The 24,845-nt window shown below is 57.0% G+C and overlaps 4 protein-coding genes across 7 annotated transcripts; 2 read left to right on the forward strand and 2 right to left on the reverse strand.

Moving 5' to 3' along the window:
* Positions 1-262: 262 nt before the first annotated feature.
* Positions 263-5,921, forward strand: CFAP157 (cilia and flagella associated protein 157; the record flags this gene model as incomplete). Its single annotated transcript, XM_080820634.1, has 9 exons — positions 263-435; positions 1,837-2,108; positions 2,821-2,974; positions 3,400-3,667; positions 4,043-4,173; positions 4,401-4,551; positions 4,921-5,087; positions 5,242-5,428; positions 5,730-5,921. 9 exons carry the CDS (start codon positions 263-265, stop codon positions 5,799-5,801), a joined length of 1,575 nt encoding a protein of 524 aa, XP_080676760.1. The 3' UTR covers positions 5,802-5,921.
* On the reverse strand, positions 5,827-7,943 carry PTRH1 (peptidyl-tRNA hydrolase 1 homolog). Of its 3 annotated transcripts, XM_080820635.1 has the most exons (5): positions 7,445-7,943; positions 6,872-7,091; positions 6,508-6,607; positions 6,284-6,329; positions 5,827-6,179 (listed from the first exon to the last, which is right to left on the reverse strand). In XM_080820635.1, exons 1-5 carry the CDS (start codon positions 7,550-7,552, stop codon positions 5,973-5,975), a joined length of 681 nt encoding a protein of 226 aa, XP_080676761.1. In that variant the 5' UTR covers positions 7,553-7,943; the 3' UTR covers positions 5,827-5,972. The 3 variants fall into 3 exon arrangements, with proteins under 3 accessions (XP_080676761.1, XP_080676763.1, XP_080676762.1); XM_080820637.1 differs by lacking the exon at positions 6,508-6,607 and having other exon boundaries at positions 7,445-7,570; XM_080820636.1 differs by lacking the exon at positions 6,284-6,329 and having other exon boundaries at positions 7,445-7,570.
* On the forward strand, positions 7,551-20,156 carry TTC16 (tetratricopeptide repeat domain 16; the record flags this gene model as incomplete). The annotated part of the gene is made up of 14 exons (XM_080820246.1): positions 7,551-7,745; positions 8,789-8,961; positions 9,299-9,389; positions 9,548-9,691; positions 10,524-10,624; positions 10,717-10,846; positions 12,663-12,877; positions 13,505-13,749; positions 14,073-14,214; positions 16,111-16,276; positions 16,728-16,877; positions 17,034-17,192; positions 18,694-18,781; positions 19,178-20,156. The coding sequence occupies 14 exons, from the start codon at positions 7,551-7,553 to the stop codon at positions 20,137-20,139; spliced, it is 2,961 nt and encodes a 986-aa protein (XP_080676372.1). The 3' UTR covers positions 20,140-20,156.
* Positions 20,157-20,263: 107 nt separating this feature from the next.
* Positions 20,264-23,933, reverse strand: TOR2A (torsin family 2 member A; the record flags this gene model as incomplete). 2 transcript variants are annotated; one of them, XM_080820676.1, is made up of 5 exons in its annotated part: positions 20,264-21,051; positions 21,269-21,396; positions 22,097-22,272; positions 22,904-23,169; positions 23,765-23,933. In XM_080820676.1, 5 exons carry the CDS (start codon positions 23,913-23,915, stop codon positions 20,807-20,809), a joined length of 966 nt encoding a protein of 321 aa, XP_080676802.1. In that variant the 3' UTR covers positions 20,264-20,806. The 2 variants fall into 2 exon arrangements, with proteins under 2 accessions (XP_080676802.1, XP_080676803.1); XM_080820677.1 differs by having other exon boundaries at positions 21,265-21,396; positions 23,765-23,915.
* Positions 23,934-24,845: the final 912 nt, after the last annotated feature.

A 24,845-nucleotide genomic window follows, 5' to 3' on the forward strand; every position in this document is an offset into this window, starting at 1 on the left:
CCAGAGCCCCCAAGAAGTGCCCCAAGAGCCTAGCATCCTGATCTTTGAGATGCCATGGCCTGGGACACCCCAGCCTAGGGCCTCTGTGGTGGTTGGCCTTGGAGGGGAAGGCTGGTTGCGAGTGCCCAGTCTGGCCAGGAAGAGGGCAGGGTCCCTTTAAGCTCTGCCTCACTCCCTCAGTTTGTTGCTATGTATGTGACCAACTTCCTTAGCAACCACCTGGCTTCTTAAAGGGGCCCTGGGGCAGTGGTTGCCACCAGTCATGGCTCCCAAAAAGAAGATAACCAAGGGGGCCAAGGAGCCCGAGGTCAAGAAGAAGAAAGGTGGCAAGAAGGATGCCAGCATAGCCAACAAGCCCATGGAAATGACTTTAGGCGAGGAGAACCGAGAATTCTACCACATCCAGATCCGGGACCTGGAGGACAGGCTGGCCCGGTGGGTAGAGGGTCAGGGAGCCTGGTCCTGCTGGGTTAGAAGCCCTGCTCAGAGCTGACCAAGGGGCATGCTCACTCAGGGGCCCATGTTTGGCTTCCCATGGGATGTCTAGACCCCATCCCACCCCCAGCCTGTTTTCTCATAAGTAACATTAAGAGGCTTCATAATTTGGCCCCACCCTATCTCAGCTCCCAGAGTCCTGGGGTCCTAATGCTGACTGGCAACCCTACCCCAGGCAAGTAGCACTCCCCCTGCCTCACTCCTGCCCTGCGGGAGTATGTGTTTTATAAAAGGACAGCGTTCAGTCAGTGGGATGAACTGAAAATGGCAGCCCCCTGGCAGGTGGGTGGATCCTGTGTCCTTTCTTCCACCAACCCTCCCACTCCCACCATGCCTGTGCGGATTCCCTGCGCTGCGTGCCCCACTGACTTACCCACCTGCCGAGCCCACGCTGGGCCCATCTCCCTGAATGTAAATGAGGAGGGCTGTCTCCCTGTGACTGTGTGCCATAGATGGTAGTGTGTGTGGGAGAGGTCTCTGATTTCTGAGACATGCACACGTGTCCATTTTTCTCATTTTAAAACTAGTTTCCTCCAAGTTCTGATGCACTAGCCTGGTCTCAGGGTGACCCTTAAAAGACAAACCCTTTTGGTGACCACTAGGCGGCAGTTTTCCCCCAGGTGATGCTGCAGCCACAGCGAATGCTCAGCCCTTCTTACGTGCCAGGTGGGTCCAGTGCTGGTGCTTACTGTGTCCCATGAGAGGTCCTGACATCATCCCCATTCTACAGGTGGAGGGACTGAGACTCAGGGAAGGAAGTCACTCCCCGAAGGAGGTGCCGGGATGGGACCCCTAGCCCTTCTGACCTCCCCCCACCAAGTTGCTTCCTTACTCCACAAAGCAGGTCATTCAGCTCTGTCCTGGCCAATGCCCTGTATGCAGTAGCCCTTTGAAAGATGTTGGTTGAGTAAGTAATGAAGTAAAACATCTTTCCAAAGAACTTCTACAAATTATACCATTGGAAACTAGTAAATCAATTATATGATACTCTTAAAAATTCACAAGTTTCCCTCAAGCTGAGACACCAGATGGAATGTGTTTGGGGATAATGCATTTGGAAGATAGTTATTAGGTGCTTACTGTTTGCCGACCCTGCTGTCAGGGCCCAGGGATAGAGGTGAAGGTCAGGGGTCTGCCAAGTGAAGACAGATACAACCTCAGGTCTTGACTGCTCACCAGAACAAGGGCCCACTTACAGGAGGGCGCCAAAAAGAGGGCCACGAATGTGGCTCAGGTCCACGAAGGCCCCACTGAGGAGGCTCACCAGGGTTCACTCGGCGAATGAGGGTAGGGAAGACAGCTTGCCCACTCCCCTGGATCTCTGCCCCACCCCCACACCAGGTACCAGCGGAAGTGGGATGAGCTGGCCGTTCAGGAGAAGCTGTTCCGCCAGGAGTTTGAGCAGCTGGCCAACAACAAGAAGGAGATCGTGGCCTTCCTCAAGCGCACACTCAACCAGCGCGTGGATGAGATCACTGAGCTCAATGAGCAGCTCCAGAGCCTGCAGCTGGCCAAGGAGATGGAGAAGGACGCCTTTGAGGCACAGCTAGCCCAGGTGCGCCATGAGTTCCAGGAGACCAAGGACCAGCTCACCACGGAGAACAGCATCCTTGGTGAGAGGGGCACTGGCAGGAGAGTCTGGGAGCCCACACCACAGGGGAGGGAACCCAATGCTCTTGCCCTTGGGGCTCTAATCCCAGCTCTGCCATTGACTTTGTGGCCTTGGGCAAGCACTTCTCTTTGACCTTCAGTTTTCTCATCTGGGAAATGGGTATAATACATCTACCTTGAGTAACAGCAGCTATGTGCTGCTTCTTCCCACACATTATCTTCTCTAATGGTCCCAGTCATCGCCCAAGACAGGAAATACTATCACCCAGTTTGTAGGTGAGGAAGAACCTCGAGAAGTTAAGTGTCTTGCCCAAGGTCACCTAGCTGGCAAGCATTGTTTTGAGGATTAAGGGCAGCATTAGTGCCTGGCCCCAGAGAAGGTGTTCAAGTTCAGTGGCTGTAGTCACTGTCACTTTCCAGAAAACAGAAGTCAAGGGAGGCCTTTCCAAGCAGGTGGAAACTAAATGAGACTTCATAAGATTAGTGGCAGGGAAGAGGGGGGCATTCCAGATGAAGACCATGTACATGGGCAGGACTGGGCATGGCATGTTGTAGGGACAGGGGTCCAGCCCCACTGGACTGGGAAGCATAGGGAGGGCAAGAGGATGTGGAGGAAGTGGGGAGGGCGGGCATTGCTCAAGGCTATCGCTGCCCTGCCGGGGCCCTGCCCTCCCGAGGTGGCCCCTCACTGGCACGTGCCCTGCGGTGGGGCAGGGGGGAAGCTGGCAGCTCTGGAAGAGTTCCGGCTGCAGAAAGAGGAACTCACAGAAAAGTTCGCGACCCTGGAGGACCAGCTACGGAAGCAGGAGTGTGACTACAAGGATTACGTGTACAACCTAGAGAAGAAGTCCGTGCTGGACAAGGACAGGTGGGCAGTCTGGGTGCTGGGGCAAAGCACAGTTCAGTCCTCGGGCCTCCGACAGCCTCCACTTCGAATTGCACTAGCTCAGGGACTCCCTAGCCTGGCTGGTGATTTACAGAGGGCGGGAGAAAACAGATAAGCTCCCAGCTCTAGTCCTTACACCGGCACTACTGAATCCTTGAGACTTCCTTTTGGCACTTTCTGTGACTTAAATTATATTTGCTTAATAGGTAATAATAATACATTGATATGGTTTCAAAACGCTAGAGGTAGAAAGGGTCTACAGTGAAAAGCCTCCTGCCTGGAGCCCCATTCCTCCTGGGAAACAGAGCATAGTGGTGGCCCTAAAAACTCTGGGGAACCCCACCTGGGAGGGCGGTGCCTGTGCCCACTCTGCCTGATGCCCCCTCCTTCCTATCCATACTGCCTAGACTGAGGAAGGAGATCATCCAGCGCGTGAACCTGGTGGCCACCGAGTTCCGCAAGGTGGCCACTAACCAGATGTGGGACACGACAAAGCGGGCCATCATAGAGAACAACACGGTCACCCTGCAGCTGTCCAAGATATCCCGGCAAGGCATGCAGCTGCTGCAGGAGAATGAGCAGCTCAAGGGCACCCAGGACAAGCTGTGCCAACAGCTGGATCTGTTGGAGAACACCCAGAAGGCCATGGCCAGGCATAGTAGAGGCCACCATAAGGTGTGCCTGCCAAGCCCTCATCACAGGGCATTTGGCACATAAAGTAGGAGGGAACCCTAGGGGTGCTGCTTCAGGGCAAACACAGCCTGGCATGGTCAGAGCCAAGTCATGAGGGAGGCAGCAGTGAGGGGACAGGGTCCTTTGTGGGGGCTCCTGGTTTTTCTTTATTTGGTCTAAAGCCCCTGTAACTCACTGAAGTGGAACCCACCCCTGGGCAGGCGGGGGCTTTGACCAGACATGGTGCTGGGCCCCGAGGACCATGGCTGGCTTCTCTGTACAACGGGGTGAGCTCTGGTTGAGTCCAGAGCTGGGGGAGTGGGGCTGGCTGAGGGCCCTCGGTGGGCCCAGGGTATGGCCACCTGCCCGCACCTGCAGATCATCCTCATGCTGACTGAGAAGTGCCTCGAGCAGCAGCAGAGCATGGTGGAGGCCGAGCAGCTGCGCCTCCAGCTGAGCCGATTGGAGCAGAGCCTCAGGCAGCTGCAGCAGGACAACCAGGCCCTGAGGTGGGGCCCAGAGAGGGGCGAGCAGTGGGAGCAAGGATGGGGGGGGAGGCAGGGGGTGGAACTTGAGCCCATCCCTTTTGGACCACATGACATGACACAGGCCAGTGGCTTCCCCTTTCTCGAGGGGTCCTGAGGCTAAGGCCTGGGGCTGGAGGAGGGCCCCTGTGGGCTAGAGAGAAACTGCCCAGCACAGGGAGGGGGCTGACTCATCCCTGTCCTGGGTCCAGGAGTCAGAGAGACCAGCTCAGCTTGCAGCTGGAGCGGCAGCAGGCTAAGGCACAACAGCTACAGCAGGAGCTGACTGAAGAGCAGAAGGTTCGGGCAAGTCTGGAGACAGCCCTGGCCCATGCCACCTTCTTCCTACAGGACATTCTACAGGTGAAAGGAAGTGGGTAAAAGTTAGGGGTGGAGGGAGTAGGCCAATGCCAGACACTGCTTGGAGATAATGGGGACACCGGGAGATGGCCAGGCCAGGGCCAGAGGCCCCACCTTTCCCGAGAGACTCGTGGCAAGTTTGTCCTTTCCTGACCCTGCACCCCAAAGACCCCTTGAAGGTCTCAAAAGTTGCTGGAGTCTCTCTCTGAGGCCCTGGAAGGCCTCGTGCTTCAGGCTTCCCATCTGGAGAATGGGTATCCCACCACGGCCACGGTACACTTGGAGAAAACAGGCACTGGCGCTGGAGTTTCCCAGAGGTGGGTGTTGGGGCCACTCTGGGCCTGATCCCCATGGGCCCACCCCCACTGGCAGATGCAACCTGACGAGGAGGACGGCGACTTTGATGTAGTGTTCCAGCTACAGCACAAGGAGATGCTGCAGCAGCTGCTGACCATGCTCAGCTCGGCCATGGTCCTAAGTCCCCAGCTGGCTGTGTGTCCCCGCCGGGAGAGCAAGCCCCATGGCCCACCCAAGGAGAGGTGAGTGACCCTGAACGACTTCAGAGGAGGCAGCTGTGGGAACCTTTCCAAGGGCTCTTCTTGGCTGACCCTGGGCCACCAGAAACCTGGCTCCCCAAAGCCTTTCTGAACCTCATATGAAATGGAGGTGGTGATGCCAGCCCCCTCTCCACAGCCAGCCCAGCACCCAGTCACCCAAGATGGGGTCTCTGCCTTGGCAGCTACCCAGCATCACACCCTACCAGCCGGGGGACCTGGGCCTGGTGCCACGACGGGCCCACATCCCACCCAACCCTGAGGACCTCAGGCTGCTCTCACACACCACCCGTGTGGGAACCTTCCAGGTGCACAGCTGCCCTGAGGTGAGAGTGCCGGGGACCCCAGGGGCGGCAAGACAGCAGCCAGCCCGAGGTACAGATCATAGCTCTGCCACAGTGCCGTTATATGGCCTGGGGGCTGTGCCTAGCTCTCTAGGCCTTCATTTCCCCACCTGTAACATGGGCCAAAGAAAAGTGGGGCAAGGCTGCAGTGGGCTAAAGCATGCCCACATATCGCCTGGGAAGGGGGCTTGCTGGACCCTGTTGGCGCCTCCTCCATTGGCAGGGGAAGGGTGGGACCCGCCTGAGGAGGCCTCAGCTTCAAGCCACATCTTTCATCTTACAGATCCACACCTCTGGTTCTCCAAAAAGGTTCAAAAAGTTTAGTCTTCCTGAAGTTTCTCTACTTTCTAAGTAAGACACAGAGAGATGACCAACCCCTATTCCAGAAGTGGGCCACTGTGGCCACAGTCTCCTCTTTAATTAACAGGCAGCCTGGGGCAGCGCAGAGAAGAGTTCTATAAAAAGTGGATACCACAAAGTTGGCATGGCACCTCTGTGAACGTGGTTGGGGGTGTGGGCACGGTGGTCAGGCAGGCACGTGTCCAGTGATGACAAAGCCTGACGGGGGGCCCTGGCTTCGCTCACGGATATGGTCCAGGAGCAGGTCGGCAGCTCGCTCCAGCAATGGAGGCAGCAGCTCCTGTTCAGCGGCGGAGAAACAGCCCAGCACATGGGCCTGCACCGTGTCAGGGTGTGTCGGGCGCCCGATGCCCACCCGCAGCCTCGGCATTGCCTGTGGGGTCAGAGGGGCCCAGAGAGCTTTGATAAGAAGAGTCGGCGGCCCCATGCTGGCCCACCAGACCCAGTGCAGGACAGAGGACAGAAGGGGGGACTCACACTGGAGTTGAGACAGGCAATGCAGGAACGGACTCCGTTGTGGCCCCTTCAAAGGGATATAGAAGGGGCAATTAGTGCTTCCCTGGATCAGCACCCTTCACCCCTCCCAGCCGTGGCTAGGGTCAGAGCACCCCTATTCCCTGCCAAGACGGGGATCGGCACTGGTACCCCACTTGCAACTGGGGGGCTCCTCCCTAGCCCACCCTGACCTGCTGAGGCCTCACCTGGAGCTTCCCCCAAGCTTCAGAGCCAGTTTCCCCAGGGGCTTGTCCAGTTCATCGTGCACCAGGTAGACCTCCTCAGCAGTCAGCCCAAACAGCTCGGCTGCGCGCACACAACAGGGGCCCTGGTTACCGCCCATCAGCCCACAGGGGTGGTCCCGATTCACAGCTCTCATGCGGCGGTACCGCAATTAACCCCATTTCACATACAAAGCACCTGAGAGTCCCACAAGTACCCAAGGCCACCTGCAGCAGCTGGAGCTCAACAGGCACCTGGAGGGGAACAGATCCGCCGCCGCCCAGAACCCCTCCTCTGGCCTCTGCGCCTCCCCGCCCGGGCCGGCCGCCTCGGGTGCCCTCAACTCACCCGCCCGGGCCACGCTGCGCCCGTTGACGTTCATGAGGCGCCGCGGCCGAAGCAGGATGAGCTGGGCATCCCCGAGCGAGGCCAGGGCGAGGTCGGCGGCGCAGTGCCGGTCGCGCGCCCAGCCGTCCGCCACTCCCAGCCGCTGCGCCAGCTGCCCCAGCACCGCCAAGCCCACGCTGTGCCGCGTGCGGGGCAGTCCAGGGTTCCCCAGGCCGGCCACCTGCGGGCGGCACCCGGGAAACTGAGGCCCGACCTCTCCCGCCACCCTCTACCTCACAGCGCCCCCTAGGACCCAAGCCAGAGAAAGGAAAATGGGAGGGGAGGGTAGAGTGGGGCAGGGGCGCGAAGAGGGGGGCCCAGAACCCCCGGAGACTCCGGAAGCCTGAGGGCCCCGCCAGCTGAGCGGTCAGGGCAGTGTTCCCGGGAGTTTAGGGTCCGTCACAATACTGGACCCATTTTCCAGATAAGAAAATCGAGACAAGGAATTTAGGGAATGTTGTCAGGAGACAATGGCAGAACAGAAGCTAGTTAGGGCCCAGGAGCCCCTACGCCGCCGTCCCCCACGCCACTCACCAGCCACCGCTTCCCCGGGGGCCGGGGTTCCAAAACGCCCAGGCTCAAGGACCGCCTCATGGCCCGCCTCAGCCCCAGCGTCGCTCTCAGGCTGCCGAGCGGCGGCATGCTACCCTTATTCACGTCCTCGGCCCCGCCCCCTGACGTCCTCAGCCCTCGACCAATCGCGGTGGCCAACTGTCCCCAGCGCCCAATCCCGGGCGAGCCTCGGGCCGCCGGGCTTCTCAGGAACGGAAGTGGCGGGGCGGTGGCCTTGACTGGCGCCTCAGCTGGTTCCGCGGGGCCGCCTCACCGCGTTCCTGTGGGGTTTGTTGTGAACTCGCGGAGCCCTTGTACGACCTCCGGGTCGGGAGGAGGGAGCCTTGTTGTGGCCCCTGCTGTGGTCCTGCCTCGCTGCGGAAACCTGACGAGTCCTCTCCCTGACGTAGCCTCAGCCTCCCCGGCGGAAAAATCCGCTAATCTCCATGCGGCTCTAACAAGCCTTGGATCCCGGAGGCGTGGGCTGAGGGGGCGGAGCCTGTGGGCGTCCTGGAGTTGGGTCCTAGCAACGTGGGGAGTGGGTCTCCGGAGGCTCTCCCGGAAGGGAGTTCATGACAAGCTCCGCAGAGGTGCGGGAGAGGGTCGGGAGAGAAGAGGCCGAGGCCGAGTTCGCAGGAGAGGTTTTAAGTAGAGGAGAGGCAGCATAAGTTGTGCAATTCAGGAAAGCCCTGGCCGCAGTGCCGAGAAGTGAGGGCTTGAGACGTGTGAGAGGTTGGGGAGGTGGGGGAGTTGGCCGGAGCTGGCGTCCCGGCAGAGAGGGCGGTGGCCCAGACGAGAGGATGAGAGAAGAGAAGGGATCTAAGATCTTTAGGAAGTGGGACAGACAGGACCCGAGGACTGATAGGGCGTAGGTGACTGGTTGAAAAGGTGGACTCACCAAGGTGGGAAAGCCTGGGGCAGAAGTCAGGCGAGGTGTTCAATTTGCCCTGCTGGGCGTGAGGGTCTCCCACAGGATATGCAAAGGACTGCAGGACCTCCTGGGCCTGAGCTGGAGACATTAGAGTTTTGGGGTGTTTGGGGAATTTGGGAGCTAGAGGTGGAGCTGAGGGGGACCAGAAGGAGAGCAGAGTGCAGTGTGAGTTTAAGAACTCTGGCCCCTGCCCTTGACCACAGGAGAGGGAGAGAGGCAGGATTGGAGAGAGAGAAGTTGGAACATCCCAAAGGGGAATGGGGCTGGGACTGCCACCAGTAACCAAATTGTGCCTCCTGCCAGCCCTGGTCCATCCTGTAAAACACCTGAGGAGTGTGTAAGAGGGGCGGGGTCATCTCTGAGGCCTGCCCCAGCTTGCTGTCCCTTGGTTCTAGGATGCTCTGGAGCTTGACCCGGCTCCATCAAAGCCCATCCCAAAGCCATGGGTGTTTCCAGTCCCAAAGGGAACCCTACAGCGGATCTTTGGGAGCAGCCAGGTGTTCCAGAACTTGGATGTTGTAAAACCGAAGATCACAGGATTAACAGTGCCCCTCAAAGTCAGGGAGTAGTGAGTGACTGATTACCTTGTCCCCGGGTCCCAGGTTCCTGTCCTGCACAGCCAGTGGCGTGCCCTACAGCCTTGGGTCAGTCACTCTCCCTCTCTGGGCTTCAGTAAATTCAACTGTATAGTAGGGCTCTTCCACCTCAGCATATGCAAGGCTGCTGGCCTCTATGAGATCCAAGACTACCGAGCTCCTCTCCCTAGGTCTCTGTCTACCTGCCCCACCCCGTCTCTCCACCTACATCCCCCCTCCTCCCGACCCGCTCCAGTGGCCACAGCTGTACGCCCTGGGCTGGTCAAAGCCAGCGCCAGCCCCTCTGCCTGTGCCCCCCTTCCCCCACAGCTACCACCAAGGCCTGCAGTGCTTGGAGAAAGAGGACTGGGAGATGGCTGTGCTCTTCTTTTCCCGTGCCCTCCACCTGGACTCCGAGCTGGTGAGGGGGTGGGTACGGGCGGTTGCTGACACTTTGCCCTCACTATCCTGCCTGCCAGCCTCCTCCTCTCGGGGCCACCAAGTCCCTTCTGGTCGTTGAGCATCAGCCTTCAGCAGGCGGTGGAGAAGCGACAGCAGCCTGGGTCCCCTCTTCCTCAGGTAGACTTCTACGCTTTACGAGCTGAGGCCTACATCCAGCTCTGTGACTTCTCCTCGGCCGCCCAGAACCTTCGAAGGGCCTACTCCTTCCAGCCAGAGAACACCAAGTACCTGGAGCGGCTTACCTTGGTCCTTTACCTGCAGGTGCCTGGAGCTGCTGCAGGCCTACCCACGGTGCCCGCCCCACACCCAAGCTCTCCTTGGCTCTTCTTCCAGCTGTGTGTGTGTGTGTGGGGGGGGGTGTTTCCTTGCTCCTGGGACCAGCTCTGTCTCTCTAGGGACCTTCTTGTCCCCATGTCTGCATCTGCACCTCCTGCCCGTCTCATGACCTCTCCCACCTCCACAGGTGGTTTATCACCAGGACTGGATAAAGTTCTGCCACATTGCCCAATAGAACTTTCTGCAGGGGTGATAGAGGTCTGCTCGGCACTGTCCAATCTAGTAGCCGTTAGCTACGTGGAACTGCCGAGCCCTTGACATGTAGTAAGTGTGAGTGAGGAACTGATTTTTTAAATTTTATTTAATTAATTAATTTAAATTTGTACAGCTGCGTGAAGTGAGTGGCTGCTGTGCTGGACCACACAAACCTAGCATCTAGAGGACCTAAGCACTAAAAAGGCAATAGCATCCCACTTTTACAAGGCAGAATAAAAATATCGAACCACGAAATACCAACAAAGCCCAAAGTTTTCTGTTTCTCTACATTCCTGTTTCTATATTGCCATCTTGCCATCTACAGAATGCTGTCTCTGCTGTCTCTCCCTTGCTCTGTATCTCTCTCCATCTCTGTCACCTTCTCTCCATCTCTCTATCTGTCTCTCTGTGTCTCTGTCCCCTGAAGTTTCTCCCAGATCTAAAGGGCTGTGTTCCTGGCTCTTGTCTCTCTCCCTTCCCGCCCCAGTGGGTGCCCCCTGTAGCTACTGGGTGCTGCTGGGCCAGAGTCACAAGCAGAAGGGACTATCCCCTGTGTCCCCAGGGCCAGTGCCTGTTTGAGCAATGTGCCTTCCAGGAAGCCCTGAGAGTCTTCTCACAAGCCTCTGCGCTCCAGCCGGGGAAAGCCAGCTTCCGTTACCGATGGTAAGTGCCGGGTGTGGCCATGTTCTCCCTGCAGCCTCTTCCTGCCCCTCTTGCCCGGCAGACACTAGAGTGTCTTTGCCCTCTGTCCTCAGCATGGCCTGTCTCCTGGCCCTTGAACAGTATCAGGACTGCCTCTCACTCGTCACCAAAGAGGTGAAGCTTGGCACGACCAATGCCGATGTCTTCATCCTCCGAGCCAGACTCTACAACTTCTTCCAGAAGGTAGAGAGGGTAGGGCGGGGCAGGGGTGGCCCTCCCCCTGTGTGGGTGCTCCCAGCATACCCTGAGATTAGCATACCTTGAGGTTACCCCAGCTGCCCGCGTGGTGGGGACCTTTGCTGACCACCCAGTATAGTTGTCTGGCTATCACTCAGCTCTAGCTCCGTGTCAGGCCTGTGTCGGCCCCCAGAAGCCACAAGGTGAGAAACCTGTGCCATCCCTGTCCTTGTGGAAGTTAGAGCCCAAGGGAGGCATCCTTGAGCAGATAATTGCACAGAGAATGATTTCACAGTGTGGGAAGCAGCACAGGGTAGGAGCACCCAAGGATCCTTTAGATAAGGTGGCCTTCATCCTCCTTTCCTGTCTCTCCTTATTTGCCTCACTGGGCTTAGAGCCAGATAGTACAGGGAACAGCATGGGGACAAGGGAGACTTGGGGTCACAAGAGAGAAGGGACTGCATGTATGAGAGGACATCAGCCAGGGTTTTGGGAACCTAGGAGGCCCCTGACTTCTTTCTGGGGGCAGCAGAAGCCTCAAAAGGGTTCTCCCTGGGGCAGTGGGCTTTAGAAAGATCCTTTGGCTGCCAGGGGGAGTCTGGCTGGAGGGGCAGGTCTGGAGGCCAGGAGCCTGGTGCTATCCAGCCAGAGAGGAGGGCAGAGGCGAGGGTGGCCAGAAAGGGGCCAGTCCCACAGTCCTTTGGGAGTCAGGAACAAAGACAGATGGGGGAGGGCAGGGAAAGGGAGGGATCCAGAACAATGGCTGGTGTTCGGGCTTGGCCTGGTGCACGGGAGCTGGGAAGCTCTGGGGGACAAAGAGGTAAGTAGGTTCACATCAGTCACCAGGTGGTGCATCCTGGGGGTGGATGGAAACCTGACCCTCCCTATGCTGGGGGCTGGGCTTCCGGGCCCCCACAGTGAGTCAGTGACAGACTCTCCTTCCAAGGCAGGAGACTAGTAATTATTGATAATTGTTGACTGTGGGAGTTTGGCCCCTCCTGTCACCTCAGCCGTAATGCACAGGCACGTTCTAAGCACTTGACTCATACTTGTCTTTAAGACTTGAGGTAATGGTTTGAGTAGATACAACCCACTGTCCTCTTCTCACGAGGAGGAGATGGATCCAGAGGGCCTGGGTGACTTGCCCCAAGGTCACACAGCCAGTTCTCTGTGGTGCCACCCTTGAACCCACCTACTCGAAAGCCCTGTCCTGAGCCTCTGCCATCTTCCCCCTCCTGACTTCCACCCACAACTGGTGTCCACACTGTTTGTCCTGTTCGCCATCCAACCCATTACCCTACAGGACACAGGATGCTTGGTAAAACTGTTTGTTGACTGACTGACAGACTTGCTCACCCAGTGGAAGCTATTTGCCTGGGGATGTTTTCTGCTCAGGCCCAGGCCTGCATCTATTGTCAGAGTTGTCTTGGGCTTAAAGGTCAGGGGCGTTGGGGAGGGCATGTGCATGGGACTATAGGGAGGATGTGACAGTCACCATCAGAAGGACACACCCTTCCCCCACCTTGAGGGACCTTGGAAGAAGTCCTCGGAGGAGGAGGCAGCTGCAACACTGTTCTCCAGCAGAAACCACCCAGGCTGACCTGGCTCTCCTGAGGTCACGTCTGTAAAGGGACCGGCAAGGATGGGGGCTGGGATGGGATTTTCCCATAATGCTCCCTGCTGCTTTCATGAGGCGAAAAGGTGGCACAGCAGTGCAGGGACATCGCAGGTGGGTGACGTGGTCTGGAGGTGTGCCTCTCCACGGGACAGGGCAGAGCTCTGCTTAGCCTGCCACCCTGATGCCATCCCTGGGCCCCTGCAGCCCGGCCTCTGCTATCAAGACCTGCACAGCGCCTTACTGTTGGACCCCAAGCACCCACAAGCCAAGGCGCTGCTCCAGATGATGGTGGACCAAGCCCAGCAGGCGAGTCAGGATGCCGGGATCCTGGCCGTGCAGGGCAAGCTGCAGCACGCCCTGCAGTGCATCAACTGTGCCATCGAGAACAACCCTCTGGACCCTGGCCTTTTCCTCTTCCGGTACTGTGTGGACAGGTCCCCACCTTGGGTCCTGCTGTATGGTCTCAGAAGAGCTTCCCTGGACCTCAGTTTCCCCAAGTAATCCTTCCCTACTCCCTATCAGGGTCAAAGCCAGGGAGAGGTCTCACCTACTGTTGCCCTTAGAGGAGGGGGCAGGCAGCCACCTTCGTTCACCTGGGAATCCCGGACCCCCAGGGCTACTGAGCATTCACGCTGGGAGGCTCAGTCCAGCTCAGTGGACAAGACTTGGGTTTGAATCTATGCCTTGCCCCTAGGACTTCTTATGTGATTTGGGGCCATTTAACGTGCTTGAGTCTAGGTTTGTTCATACAAACAGTGGGGCAAAACGTCTGTCCCAGGTACAAAAAGGCCTTCGTGTAGAGGTTGGCACGCACGCACCTTCTTCCTGAAAAGAAAAGATGGAAGTTATTTTTGGGTAAAGCAAAACCACCCATGACCCGCAGGCTAGCCAAGTAGTAAATCCCGAGCCAGCCCCACACCCAAGCCAGCGCAAGAAGATAGGACCCTCAGGCCACAGCCCAGGTCAGAAGGCCCAGAGTGGTCACCGTCCTGGCCGGCCACCCCAGTGGGTGGAGGCGCCTTGGCCTTCATGTCCGTCCCCCACAGGGGCACCGTGTACCGCCGGCTCCAGGAGTTTGATGCCGCCGTGGAGGACTTCCTGAAGGCTCTGGACATGATGAGCGAGACCCAGGAGCGCGCGGTGCAGCAGGCCCAGCGGCAACTGCTGCTGACCTACAACGACTTCGCCGTGCACTGCTACCTGCAGGGCGCCTACCAGGAGGGCGTGCTGCTGCTCAACAAAGCCCTCAAGGACGAGCAGCAGGAGAAGGGCCTCTACATCAACCGGGGCGGTGAGCAGGGGGCTGCCTGCCCCCCCAGGGCCTGGGCTGGGTCGGTGGGGGAGAGCCTCCGAGCCCTGGGGACACATTCCGCAAAGTGTTGCCTTAGACAAACAGAGTGTCTCTTCAAAACACTCAGAACCAGGCTGGGAAAATGTGCCCCGAGGCCTGGAAAACCTTGGCCCGCACCCTCCACCCGCTCACAGGAGTGGGAGTTGGGGAGTTCACAGCCACGGGGCTTGGGATTCCCTGGAGGGTGCAAAAGGCTGGGCTGGGGCTCCTGGGCACTGGGGTCGGGGGCATGCTCAGCCCCTGCATCCATCCCCGGACCCTAGATTGCTTCTTCCAGCTGGGCAACCTACTCTTTGCGGAGGCCGACTACCAGCAGGCGCTGGCACTGAGCCCACAGGATGAGGGCGCCAACCTGCGCATGGGGCTGCTACAGGAGAAGATGGGCTTCTGCGAGCAGAGGGGCAGGTGCACACTGCCGGCGGTCCCTGGGGCTGGGGGCTGGGGGTGGGGGTTGGCACGGAGCCGCCTGTTGGGACCCCTGAGTCAAGATCCTCTGCTCTCCCAGATAGGTCTCCTAAACAACGGTTTTAGTTTTCAAGATTTCGGGAAAAATTCTTCACTTTTTTTCTGAATATGGTTATGGTAATTGCACTTTATAAAAAAAAAAAAAACTGAAGTGTTGGGTAATAGATAATTCAGAACCTGAACATTCCTTCTAATACCTGTTTCCCAACACCAGCCCCGCCATGGGTTGGGAAAACACACCTCCAGATTGTTTCCTATACATATGTTTTATTGTTTTTGATTTTTTAAGGATTTATTTATTTATTTATTTGACAGATCACAAGTAGGCAGAGAGGGAGGCAGAGAGAGGTGGGGAATGCAGGCTCCCTGCTGAGCGGAGAGCCCCATGCGGGGCTTGATCCTAGGACCCTGAGATCATGACCTGGGCTGAAGGCAAAGGCTTTAACCCACTGAGCCACCCAGGCGCCCCATTTCCTATACGTATATTAACAATTACTATCATTTTACAAAAGTCAAGTCATGCTAAACTGTTTTTTGACTTTTTTTTTTTTACTTCCAATGTCATTATATATAGGACTATCTCATTCTCTCTTACTATTTTCATAGTATTCCATTCTTTTTTTTTTTTTAAGATTTTACTTATTTATTTACTTATTTATTTACTTATTTACTTATTTATTTTACTTATTTACTTATTTATTTGACAGAGAGAGAGATCACAAGTAAGCAGAGAGACAGGCAGAGAGAGAGGGGAAGCAGGCTCCCTGCTGAACAGAGAGCCTGATGCGGGACTCGATCCCAGAACCCTGAGATCATGACCTGAGCCAAAGGCAGAGGCTTAACCCACTGAGACACCCAGGCGCCCCATAGTATTCCATTCTATGGAAGAACCACAATTCATTTTTGTAGACAACCCTCTACTGATGACTAACTGGGCTGTTTTCTGTTATTACAATACAACGAGCATGCAGGACATACATTTTCATGCATTATACTAGCAATGCTGTGGTTAGATTGCAGGAGCTAAACTGTTGTTAAAGGGTTTGAACAGGGGCGCCTGGGTGGCTCAGTGGGTTAAGCCTCTGCCTTCAGCTTGGGTCGTGATCTCGGGGTCCTGGGATTGAGCCCCACGTCAGGCTCTCTGCTCGGCGGGGAGCATGCTTCCCTTTCTCTCTCTCTGCCTGCTTCTCTCCTTACTTATGATCTCTGTCTGTCAAATAAATAAATAAAATCTTTAAAAAAAAAAAGGGTGTGAACATTTAACATTTTAAAACGTAATAATATCCAGGGGCACCTGGCTGGCTCAGTCAGAGCATGTGGCTCTTGATCTCGGCCGTGAGTTCAAACCGCACACTGGGCTTAGAGCCCACTTAAATAAATAAAATCTTTAAAAAATAATAAATTGCTCACTAAAACTTGCTGTTGCAGGAGTTCTATGTAGGCTAGGAAACTGAGCTGATCGTCTGCCTTCCGTGGGAAAATGTATTTCCCCTATGTATTGCATTCCTTTGTGATGGTTTTGCTACTCAGTAATTTGGGATTGAATTGTAGTCAAATTAATTTTCTCCTCTTTAGCTGCTGGGTTTGTGAGATTCTCGAAAGGTCCTCCTTACTCTAGGATATTAAAAACGTTCACTTTTACTGGGGTCTTGTACTAACGTAAGCGTTGGAGCCCTTAAGCGTGTAGCTGGCAGAGGAAGAGCAGAGGGGCATGGTGGAGGTGGGGTAGCAGAGACCAGCCTGATATCCCCTGACCTCCCCAGCGGGTCCCAGGAGCTGCCATTTCCCTCCCTGGGGCCCAGCCCACAGCAGCTTGGGGCCCACTGTGTCCCGCAGGCAGTTCCATAAGGCGGAGAGCCACTTCTCCGTGGCCATCCAGCACAACCCCCACAAGGCCCAGTACTACCTGTACCGTGCCAGGAGCCGGCAGCTCCTGCAGAACATTTTGGGGGCCCGCCTGGATGTTGCCACCGTCCTGCTTCTCAACCCCAAGCAACCCAAGGTAGGTTCTTGCTGGGCCGGAAGGGTGGGCTCCAGAGAAGTCTGGTTTCCTAGCAAAACTACGAGCTGCCGATGCCAGGCAGTTAACTGTGCCAGGTTCCAGCTACTTCCAGCGTTGCTCGGGTTACCCCTCTTCAGCACCCCAGGAGACAGCTAACATTCCCCCCCCCCCCCCCCGCCGCCCATTTGCAGCTGAAGAGGGTAGGGCCCAAAGAAGTCTGTACCCTTGCTTCAGGGCACAGGCTTCAAGGTCAGCCCCCCAGGTGTCCGAGGGCCCTCTCCCTGGTGGGCCTCTTCACAGGCTCCTCCTGGTTCTGGGGAGGTAGTCTGGTCCTCGAAAGTCAGTCATTAGTAAACCCTTCCCACCTCCGCCCTGAGAAGGGCCCTTCGAGGACAGGGCAGCCACACACCACTGTCCCCTGCCCTGGTCCACCCCCGGCTCTTCCTGGCAGCTGCTCACCCTGATGGCCAGCCTCTTCCCGGGCATGTCGGTGGAGGACGTGCTCTGCAGCCAGGTGGCCCACCTGGCCAGGCTGCAGTTGGATCGGGTGTTGGAGAGAAGAGGCCTGCAGGCTGGCATCCCTCAAGGCATCGTGGGGCAAGTTCAAGTGGGGGCCACAGGCCGGGAGTGGGAAATGGCTGGGCTTCAGGCTCTTCCTGCCCCTGCTGCCTCCTCAGGGCCACTCTCCGGACCCTGGGGAGGGTGGGCTGAGTCGGGGGGCTCACCCAGCACTCTCGGGCCGTGGCTCAGCAGGCAGCTCAGGGAGCGGGAACTAGAGCGCCAGAAGGCACGGGCCCTGCAGTTCTGGTGGAAGCCTTTGTTTGGGATCTCTGAAGAGCTCGAGGCCTCCCCCCAGACCCTGACAGGAGAGCCAGCAGGTGCAAAGGCAGCTGAGGCCCTCCACGAGGAGGAAGAGGTGAGTGGGCTGTACATGCCGGGCCTACAGCGCTTAGAGGTCTGGGGTGGGGCATAGCCCGAGCCAGGGCTGAGGGAGGCAGAGTGGCTGGAGCCAGGGCTGAGGGAGGCAGAGTGGCTGGAGGCCTGGTTCTGCCACCACTTGGCTGTGTGACTTGGGCTGGGGTCTTTCTGCTGTGAGGTAGGGATGCTATCAATAAGGGGTACCCTTGAGGGAGGGCATGGGGATGTGGGCTCCTTATGGAGAGGCCTCTCCACACCTTGCCACACTCACCTTCATAAATTCTGTGTGCACTAGGCATGGGTGCCAGGATTTTAATTCTTAAATCCGTCTCTAAGAACTTATTAAATGTTACATAAATACAGAAAAGTACACAAATCAACAGTGATTGAGCTGATGAATTTTCACAAACCGAGTACACCCATGACACCTTTACCTATGAAAGAACACACTCCCAGCTCCCCAGAGCCCCCTCATGCCCCCTGCTAGGCCCCGCCCTTTGCCCAGTGCACCCCCAAGGCTGTCCTGATCCCTGACATCACAACTGAACATGCGTGTTCTTCACATCAGTGGACAAGTACAGTGTGCCTGCTTGTCTCGGACTCTCTTCGCTAAGCATGTTTGTGGGATGCATCTAAGTTGACTGCCTGTTCTCATCGCTGGTCGAGAATTCCATCCTACAAAAGTCCCACAGTCTGTCCTCTCAGCAGCTGATGGGACAGCAAGTACCTTTGTGTTCAAAGAAAACTTTACGAAAATGAAGTAGATGGGAGATCCACATCCCTTGCCATAAACGGAAGAGGCTAGCCCTAGAGTTCCCTAGTTCACACTGGAACACAAAAGTCTAAAACTTTGTGCCCCCGCTGAGGTCACTGTGAGCTCCCTCCCTCGGCGAGATGTGGAGCTGCGCTGCCGGCTGGTTGCTGGGGCTCCGCCTGCCCACTCCCTGCTCCCACACATCCCCCGCCCGCGGGCGTGAGTAGACCAGAGGCTGAAGCCAGGAGCCCGGCCGGCCGTGGAGTCCCACAGGTCTGGACTCGAGCTCTGCTCCCCTGCTTCTTAGCTCAGTGTCGTGTGCAGGCTGCTTAGGCTCTTGGAGTCTTGGTTCCTGGTCCAGGAAATGGTAAAAGCAGTAGTTCCCTCCCAGATATGTGGGAGGACGAAACGGGATAGGACGGTAAACATAGAAAGCTCAGTTCTTCACTAGTCATTCCCCAGGGTTCGGCACTCTACAGTTTATAGAGGACTGTAATTTGCATTTTGCAGACGGCAGAACTGAGACCCAAGCAGCCTCTCAAACGCTGCCGAAATTTCTCACAGTGCCCTGCCAGTCTAGTTTGACCACTCCCCTTCCTGTCCAGTCTTCACCTCTCTGCGTGCTGCCCAGCCCCAGCTGGGCCCCCTGAAGAGCTCTAAGCTGCTGGCCTTCCTTCCAGAGCTGAGCAGCTGGCCCAGGGGGCCTCCCACGGCCAGCAACTTCCCCACCTTTCTCCTGTCCTAGGAAGAGAAGCAGGAGCCTGCAGCTGGCAGGGTGAGGTCCCTGTCCGAAAGCTACCTCGACCAGACCTCTTCAGGCTCCATCTTCGGCTGTAAGTCCCCAAGTGCTCCCACCAGGTCCAACTAAGCCAAAGCAGCAGGGAAGGCCAAGGTCAGGGGTCAGAGACTCCTTGGCCTGCATGTGCATTTGGGCTCTGCTACTTCTAGTTCTGTGACTAGAGAGAGGAGGAAGTATCCTGACTTTGAAGGGGGTGTGGTGAGCCCTCAGTGCCTCCCTCGCATATCCCACAGCCCTGGCCCACCTGCAGGGCTCGGGTTGCCGGGTTGCCGAGGAGTGCGAGGAGTGCTGGGCTGGCTTCATCTGGCAGGCCTGCCCCTAGGCCATGCAAGGCCTCTGGGATACGGGCAAGGGTGAGGCCTACACCTCCTTTTCCTAGAGCCTTTAGGGAAGGGCAGCCTAATGGATGCTCTTGGCACGTCCCTCCCAGTCAGGACCATGTCCACCTCAGAGATGTCTACTATTTGCAAGGAATACAGGAGCACCTCAGCCACTCCTGTGACATCCTCCGACTCCTCACTGCTGAAGACTCAATCCTCAGACCTCTTGGAGAACAACAGGGAACACCTAAGCTTGAGCAACAGCCCCAGAAAAACCAAGGCCGCCCAAGGCCAGAGCCAGAGCCCCAGCAGGACCAAAGTCACCCAGAGCCACAGCCAGAGCCCCAGCAGGACCAAAGTCACCCAGAGCCAGAGCCGGAGCCCCAGTAGGACCAAGGCCGCCCAGGGCCAGAGCCAGAGCCCCAGCAAGACAGAGTCCACCCAGGGCCAGAGCCGGAGGCCCAGCAAGACCAAAGCTACCCAGGGCCAGAGCCAAAGGCCCAGCAGGACCAAGGCCGCCCAGGGCCAGAGCCGGAGCCCCAGTAGGACCAAGGCCGCCCAGGGCCAGAGCCAGAGGCCCAGCAGGATAAAGGCCTCCCAGGGCCAGGGTCGGAGCTCCAAAAGGACAAAGGTCACACAGGGCCACAGCCAGAGTTCCAGCCAGACTGAAGCCACCCAGGGCCAGAGCCGGAGGCCCAGCCAGACTGAGGCCACCCGAAGCCCAAGACAAAAACCTAACAAGACCAAAGCCACTCAAGGCCCAAGGCAGAGGCTTAGGAAGATCAAGGCTGCCCACGGCCGGAGTGGGGGACTGATCCGAAGTTCTAGCAAGACCAAGGATTTCTATGATCCAAGTTGGAGCCCCAGCACCGCTGAGGCCACTCAGGACCAATGCCAAAGGTCCAGCAAGACCACGGCTGCCCAGAGCTGGAGCCAGAACACAAGCCCAGGTTACAGCAAGACCGAGGACACCTGGGGACTGAGCCCAACTCTCAGAAAACCCCAGACCAGAGGGCCTGAGCCAGAACCCCAGAAAAATCAAGACTGGCCCAGCAGTGACACTGACCCCTGAAGGGGCCATTCAGCCCCCTCACTTGTTGCTGGGTATGGGAGAGATTCTAACCCCCATACATACTCACTGGCACCCAGCAAAAGGGCCTCCTTCCAGAGCAATTAGATACCTCAGCCAACAGTCCTCTGGTCCCATGGCTAAGTTTATTGTGTTTGTTCTCTTATAAAATTAAAAACTTTAAAAACCAGGCCCAAGTGGCAGCTTGAGTCCCTCTGTTCATGAAGACTGAGAAGTCTCAGCCTGGCTTTACAGTACTGGGACACAGTGTGTGCAATGGAGGGTTGAGAGTACGGTGCCAGAGCACGGGGCCAAGGGTAACAGGCTGCAGAGGCAGAGAGCAGCCAGGAGCCACAGTCCCTGAGTTACAATTCACATCTTGAGAAGGCTTAGGCTGGAGGGTAGGGGCAAGGTCAAGTCTCACTGAAGTTCTGGGGTCACCAGTGGTTTCTCTAGGGAAGGAAGCAAAGGCTAAGAGGCCCTGAGACCAGTTAAGGCGGCAGGGCCCTCAGTCCCACGGCCTAGCCAGCATGCCTCCTCGTCTTCACTTTGGGCTCCGGGTCTCATTCTCCAGGAGGCTCAGGAAAAGGGTCCCTACTGCAGAGGCCGCAGGGCTTTCCTGCACGGCCTGGCCCAGGAGAGGAGAGGCAAGGACGCCATCTGGAGAGAGTCAGAGGAAGAAGGCAATTCTGGAGGCCACAGTCTTGCAGCCGTTGGAGGAAAAGAGCTGTTCTTCCTCGGGGAAGAAGGTGGTGCTGTCCAGCACAGCCTGGACGACCTCCTCCCTTGGCTCCAGGCCCAGCTGGGCCAGCTCGTTGAGCACGCAGTGCCGCACGTGGTGCCGCTGCAATGGTAGGAAGGGCACCAGGACGTCCAAGAGATGCTCTTCCATGATGCCTGAGCGCCAGAAGCCATCTGTAGGAAGGGGCAATGTGGGAAGGGTCTGTGGCGGGCTCAGGGAGGCCGCATGACAGCCAGGAGTGCCAAAGCCTGGCTGAGAAGTACCAGGTCAGTGGGCAACGCATCAGACCCTGGGAGAAACTGGCCCAGCCCGGTGGACATGGGTGTGAAGCCTCGGCTTGTTGAAGTTACCCCAGGGGGGCAGGAAGGGGGCCTCCCGAGCCGAACTCACGGTGCGGGTTGTCCAGCACAGCCTGGGAGATGACGGGCTCCAGCTCCTGCAGGCGGATCTCCTCCCGGTCCCGGTGGCTGCGCCACGCCTCCAGGGCCACCTGGTTGATCTGCTCGCCACCAGTGTTGCTGAAACCATGGGGTACGCGGACCTCGGCTCAGACCGTGGGGGCCGGGATTTGACCCTTGCTTCCCACGTGCCACCCAACACGACCTGAGTCTGGGCACCCAGCTCAGTACCAGCAGGAGCCAAACCCGCTGAAAACACACCATAGGAACCACTTCCCCTCTCCAGAGCCCATGTCTAAAACCATGATGCCTGGAAATTCACCTATATGTGTCATGCACTTTAAAGTTTATAAAACACTTTTGGGTCCCTTAACTGACTTTCTCTCCCCTGGCCTCTAGGAGGAAAGTGGGGTATTAATCTTGGCCCTGCTGTGCAGAAGAGGAGATGGGAGTTCAGAGAGTGAACTGCCCAAGGAAAATTTGCCCAAGGAGTGATTTGCCCAAGGAAACACAGATAGAACTCTTGGAGGTGGGACTAGAATTCTAGTCCGATTTTTCCCAGGTCTGTGTCCTCCTGGCCACGAAAGAGGGAAAAATCCTTCCACAAAGAAACAGTGAGGATCCCAAAGACTGAGCCCAGACTGGGCTTTGAGAATGTCAAAATTTGAGCAACAGTATCACAGCCAGTGTGAGGGGCTTTGGGAAGGCCCAACTGGGCCCAGGCGGAAAGGTATTCTGGTGTGGGACCACCGACCAAGACTAGTTAGCTAAGACCTTGGACAAATGTCCCCACGCCATGCTGCTGCAAAGCTGCACCCACCTGATGAAGATGAAGATGGCTTTGCGATAGTTGGTCCCAAACACAACCCAGGAGGAGCCCAGGAAGGGTAGCAGGACCTCCATCAGGCCTGGGGCCAGCTTGTCCATCTCGTCAAAGAGGAAGAGGGAGCGGCTGCAGGCTGTGAGGTTCCCCTGGACCCAGCTCTTAAGATCTTTCTGCAGGGGAGAGGCAGGAGTTTGAAGGCACCTAGAGATACTCCTCTCACCTGAGACATCTTCCCAAGGCAAGAACTAATCCCTTTCCCAGGAAGGTATGGTCTCCCAGAGAGAACTAATCCCTTCATGGGGCTGGTGGCAAAACTGTGGCCCCAAGGGGTCAGAGACTTGTTCAAGCTCACACACAGCAAGTCAGCAAGCTCACAGAGACTCAAATCTGCCCGTTCAGAATTCCTTCTCTGACACCTCTTACTTTCCATAAAAGAGGAAGGTTCCCTTCTGCTCCCTGAACCTTTTCAATAATGTTGACACCTGAAACAGACCAGCCTGGAAAGAACCCTGCAATTGACAAGGAGAGTAGTAGTAAGAGGTACTATTTACTGAATGCTTACTCTGAGCCTCAAATTGGGACTATGCTTTCCAGAAAGATAACAATGCAGACTGGCACATAATACCTGTGACTATACAATCCCATGTCCCTTGTCCATCTCGAGCTCTGTTCACAATGGGTCCTGGGGGCTGTGTGGCCTGGAGTCACCCCCACACCCTCCTGAGACTTGACTCATTCACTCCCTAGGGTCTGGCACCCCCACATGCAGGTGAATGGTGGTCCAGGATGTCACCAGCCTACCTTGTAGCGCTCCATGTGGCTGGTGTGGGGGAAGTGGATGACGGGGGAAAAGTGGTGAACATGGGGGCTGCGGAGGCCACCCCGGAAGAGGTAGTGCGCCAGCAGGGAGCTGACATAGGACTTGCCAGTGCCTGTCCAGCCATGCAGGGAGAGGACCAGTGGCTTGGAAGGGGCTGGGTCCTGCACGAAGGCCTTCAGCGCCTTCACCACCAACGCCCTGGCCAAGTGCTGGCCGGCCAGGTGCTGGGCCAGGTCACACTCCAGACCTAGAGCCACAAGAAGGACAGTATGAGAGCTGAAGACACACACTTGACACAGAAGAGGGTGGGGAGGAGTCATGTCTGGTACGTGGTCTAGGGATCCCTGTGTCTCGGACACTTTTGCAAACCGTCTTTGGAAAGGGAGTGAGTGGGGCCCTTGGGGACTCCGGCTGCAGCAGCCACCATCATACCTGACTTGGCTCTGCAGCGCTCCCACCAGCTGGCCCTCTGCACTGTGCTTAGCTCTAAGGGGCTGTTGCAAGCTCTCAACAGGTTTGGCCCTAAGACTCCTGCCCATTCCCAAGGCAGGCTTCTCCCCTGATGGCCAGTCCACTGTGGAGGCCCAGTGCTCCCCACAAGGCCCTGCTGTCAAATGCCTCTCTCCATCCTGGCAAGGCTCTGCCTGGACCCCAAACATGCTTCCCCAAACCCTCGCCCCAAGTCCAGTATCCCAGGTTCTCAGTCCCTCCACGCGGGCCACGCGGAAGTCTGCGGGTCCCGCCCCTCGGTTCTACCCTCCAGGTCAAGCCCGGGGACAACCCAAAGTCTGAAGGCTCCCCGTCCGCCGGCCCCTGTGCTCCGGGCTCCTGCGGCTCCTCACCCTGAAAGTCGGGCTGGAAGTCACATTCGCAGAAGCTGCCGAAGTGGCAATGCAGCGAAGTCAGGTCCCAGGCGGCGGCCGCGGCTGAGACCAACCCCAGCAACCCGAGGAGCGAGCCCCAGGGCCGGCAGCCGCGAGCCCCAGCCGCCATGCGGGTGAGGCGGGAGCCGAATGTGGGCCAACCGCCCCTCCCTAGGACCACAATTCCCGGCGTGCCTCTCCGGGCGGCAGCCATCTTCCGTAGACTACAACTCCCGGCTCCCCCCGGAAAGTCCCGAGCCATCGTCTCGTAGCAGGACCGGAAAGTAGCCTCTAGGGGGAGCCCGCGAACCGTCCCAATCCAGCGGCGGACCGCGTTTCCATGGCCACGGTAACTAGGAGACCATAATAGCGCCGAAAGAATAATAAAGGATTATGACCACAAAGGGTGACGTAACAATTGTAGCAAAAACTTGTGCGGCACCTTAAACCTTGCAAAGCGCCTTTTCCATGCTCCTTTTTTTTATATGACAAAAGAGCGCTCTAATAGAGCTTTTCATGAGCACCTACTAGGTGCCATTAGTGTCAGTGCCTTGTATGTCTTATGATAACAGTAACTGCCATACAGAGAAACGGTGAAATTTCAATGAGGTACAGGCACATAAAGTGTTTTGACTCGGAAAGTAATCAATAAATGATTATTGGCAATCCATTATGTATGAAACATGGCAGTTCCCTACCTAGCAACTATGCTGCCCTAAGTGCTTCACCGTCAATACTAAGGAATCGACTTTGTTATTGTCCTTATTTTATTGAGGAGGAAACTGGGATCCAAGGGGTTAAGCCTCTGTCCAAGGCTAGTAAATAATAGAACTGAACCCAAGTCAAGCTGCTGCCAGAGATCTGATGCACTATGTTATCCAGCCTCTCTCGGTCAAAGGATTCAGAAGGCAAAGGACCTGAGACGCTTCATATTCAGTGAACAGGCTCCCCAGGCCTCCAGCCTGGACAGGAATCGTTTTGATCCACATTGCCTACCTCCCCTACCCATGGAATCAAGACAACTGTTTTCATGGCCCTTCTTAGAGATTCCCTGATCCAC

This window comes from Martes martes (genome assembly GCF_963455335.1).
Source record: "Martes martes genome assembly, chromosome: 12".
NCBI classification, from domain to species: Eukaryota; Metazoa; Chordata; class Mammalia; order Carnivora; family Mustelidae; genus Martes; species Martes martes.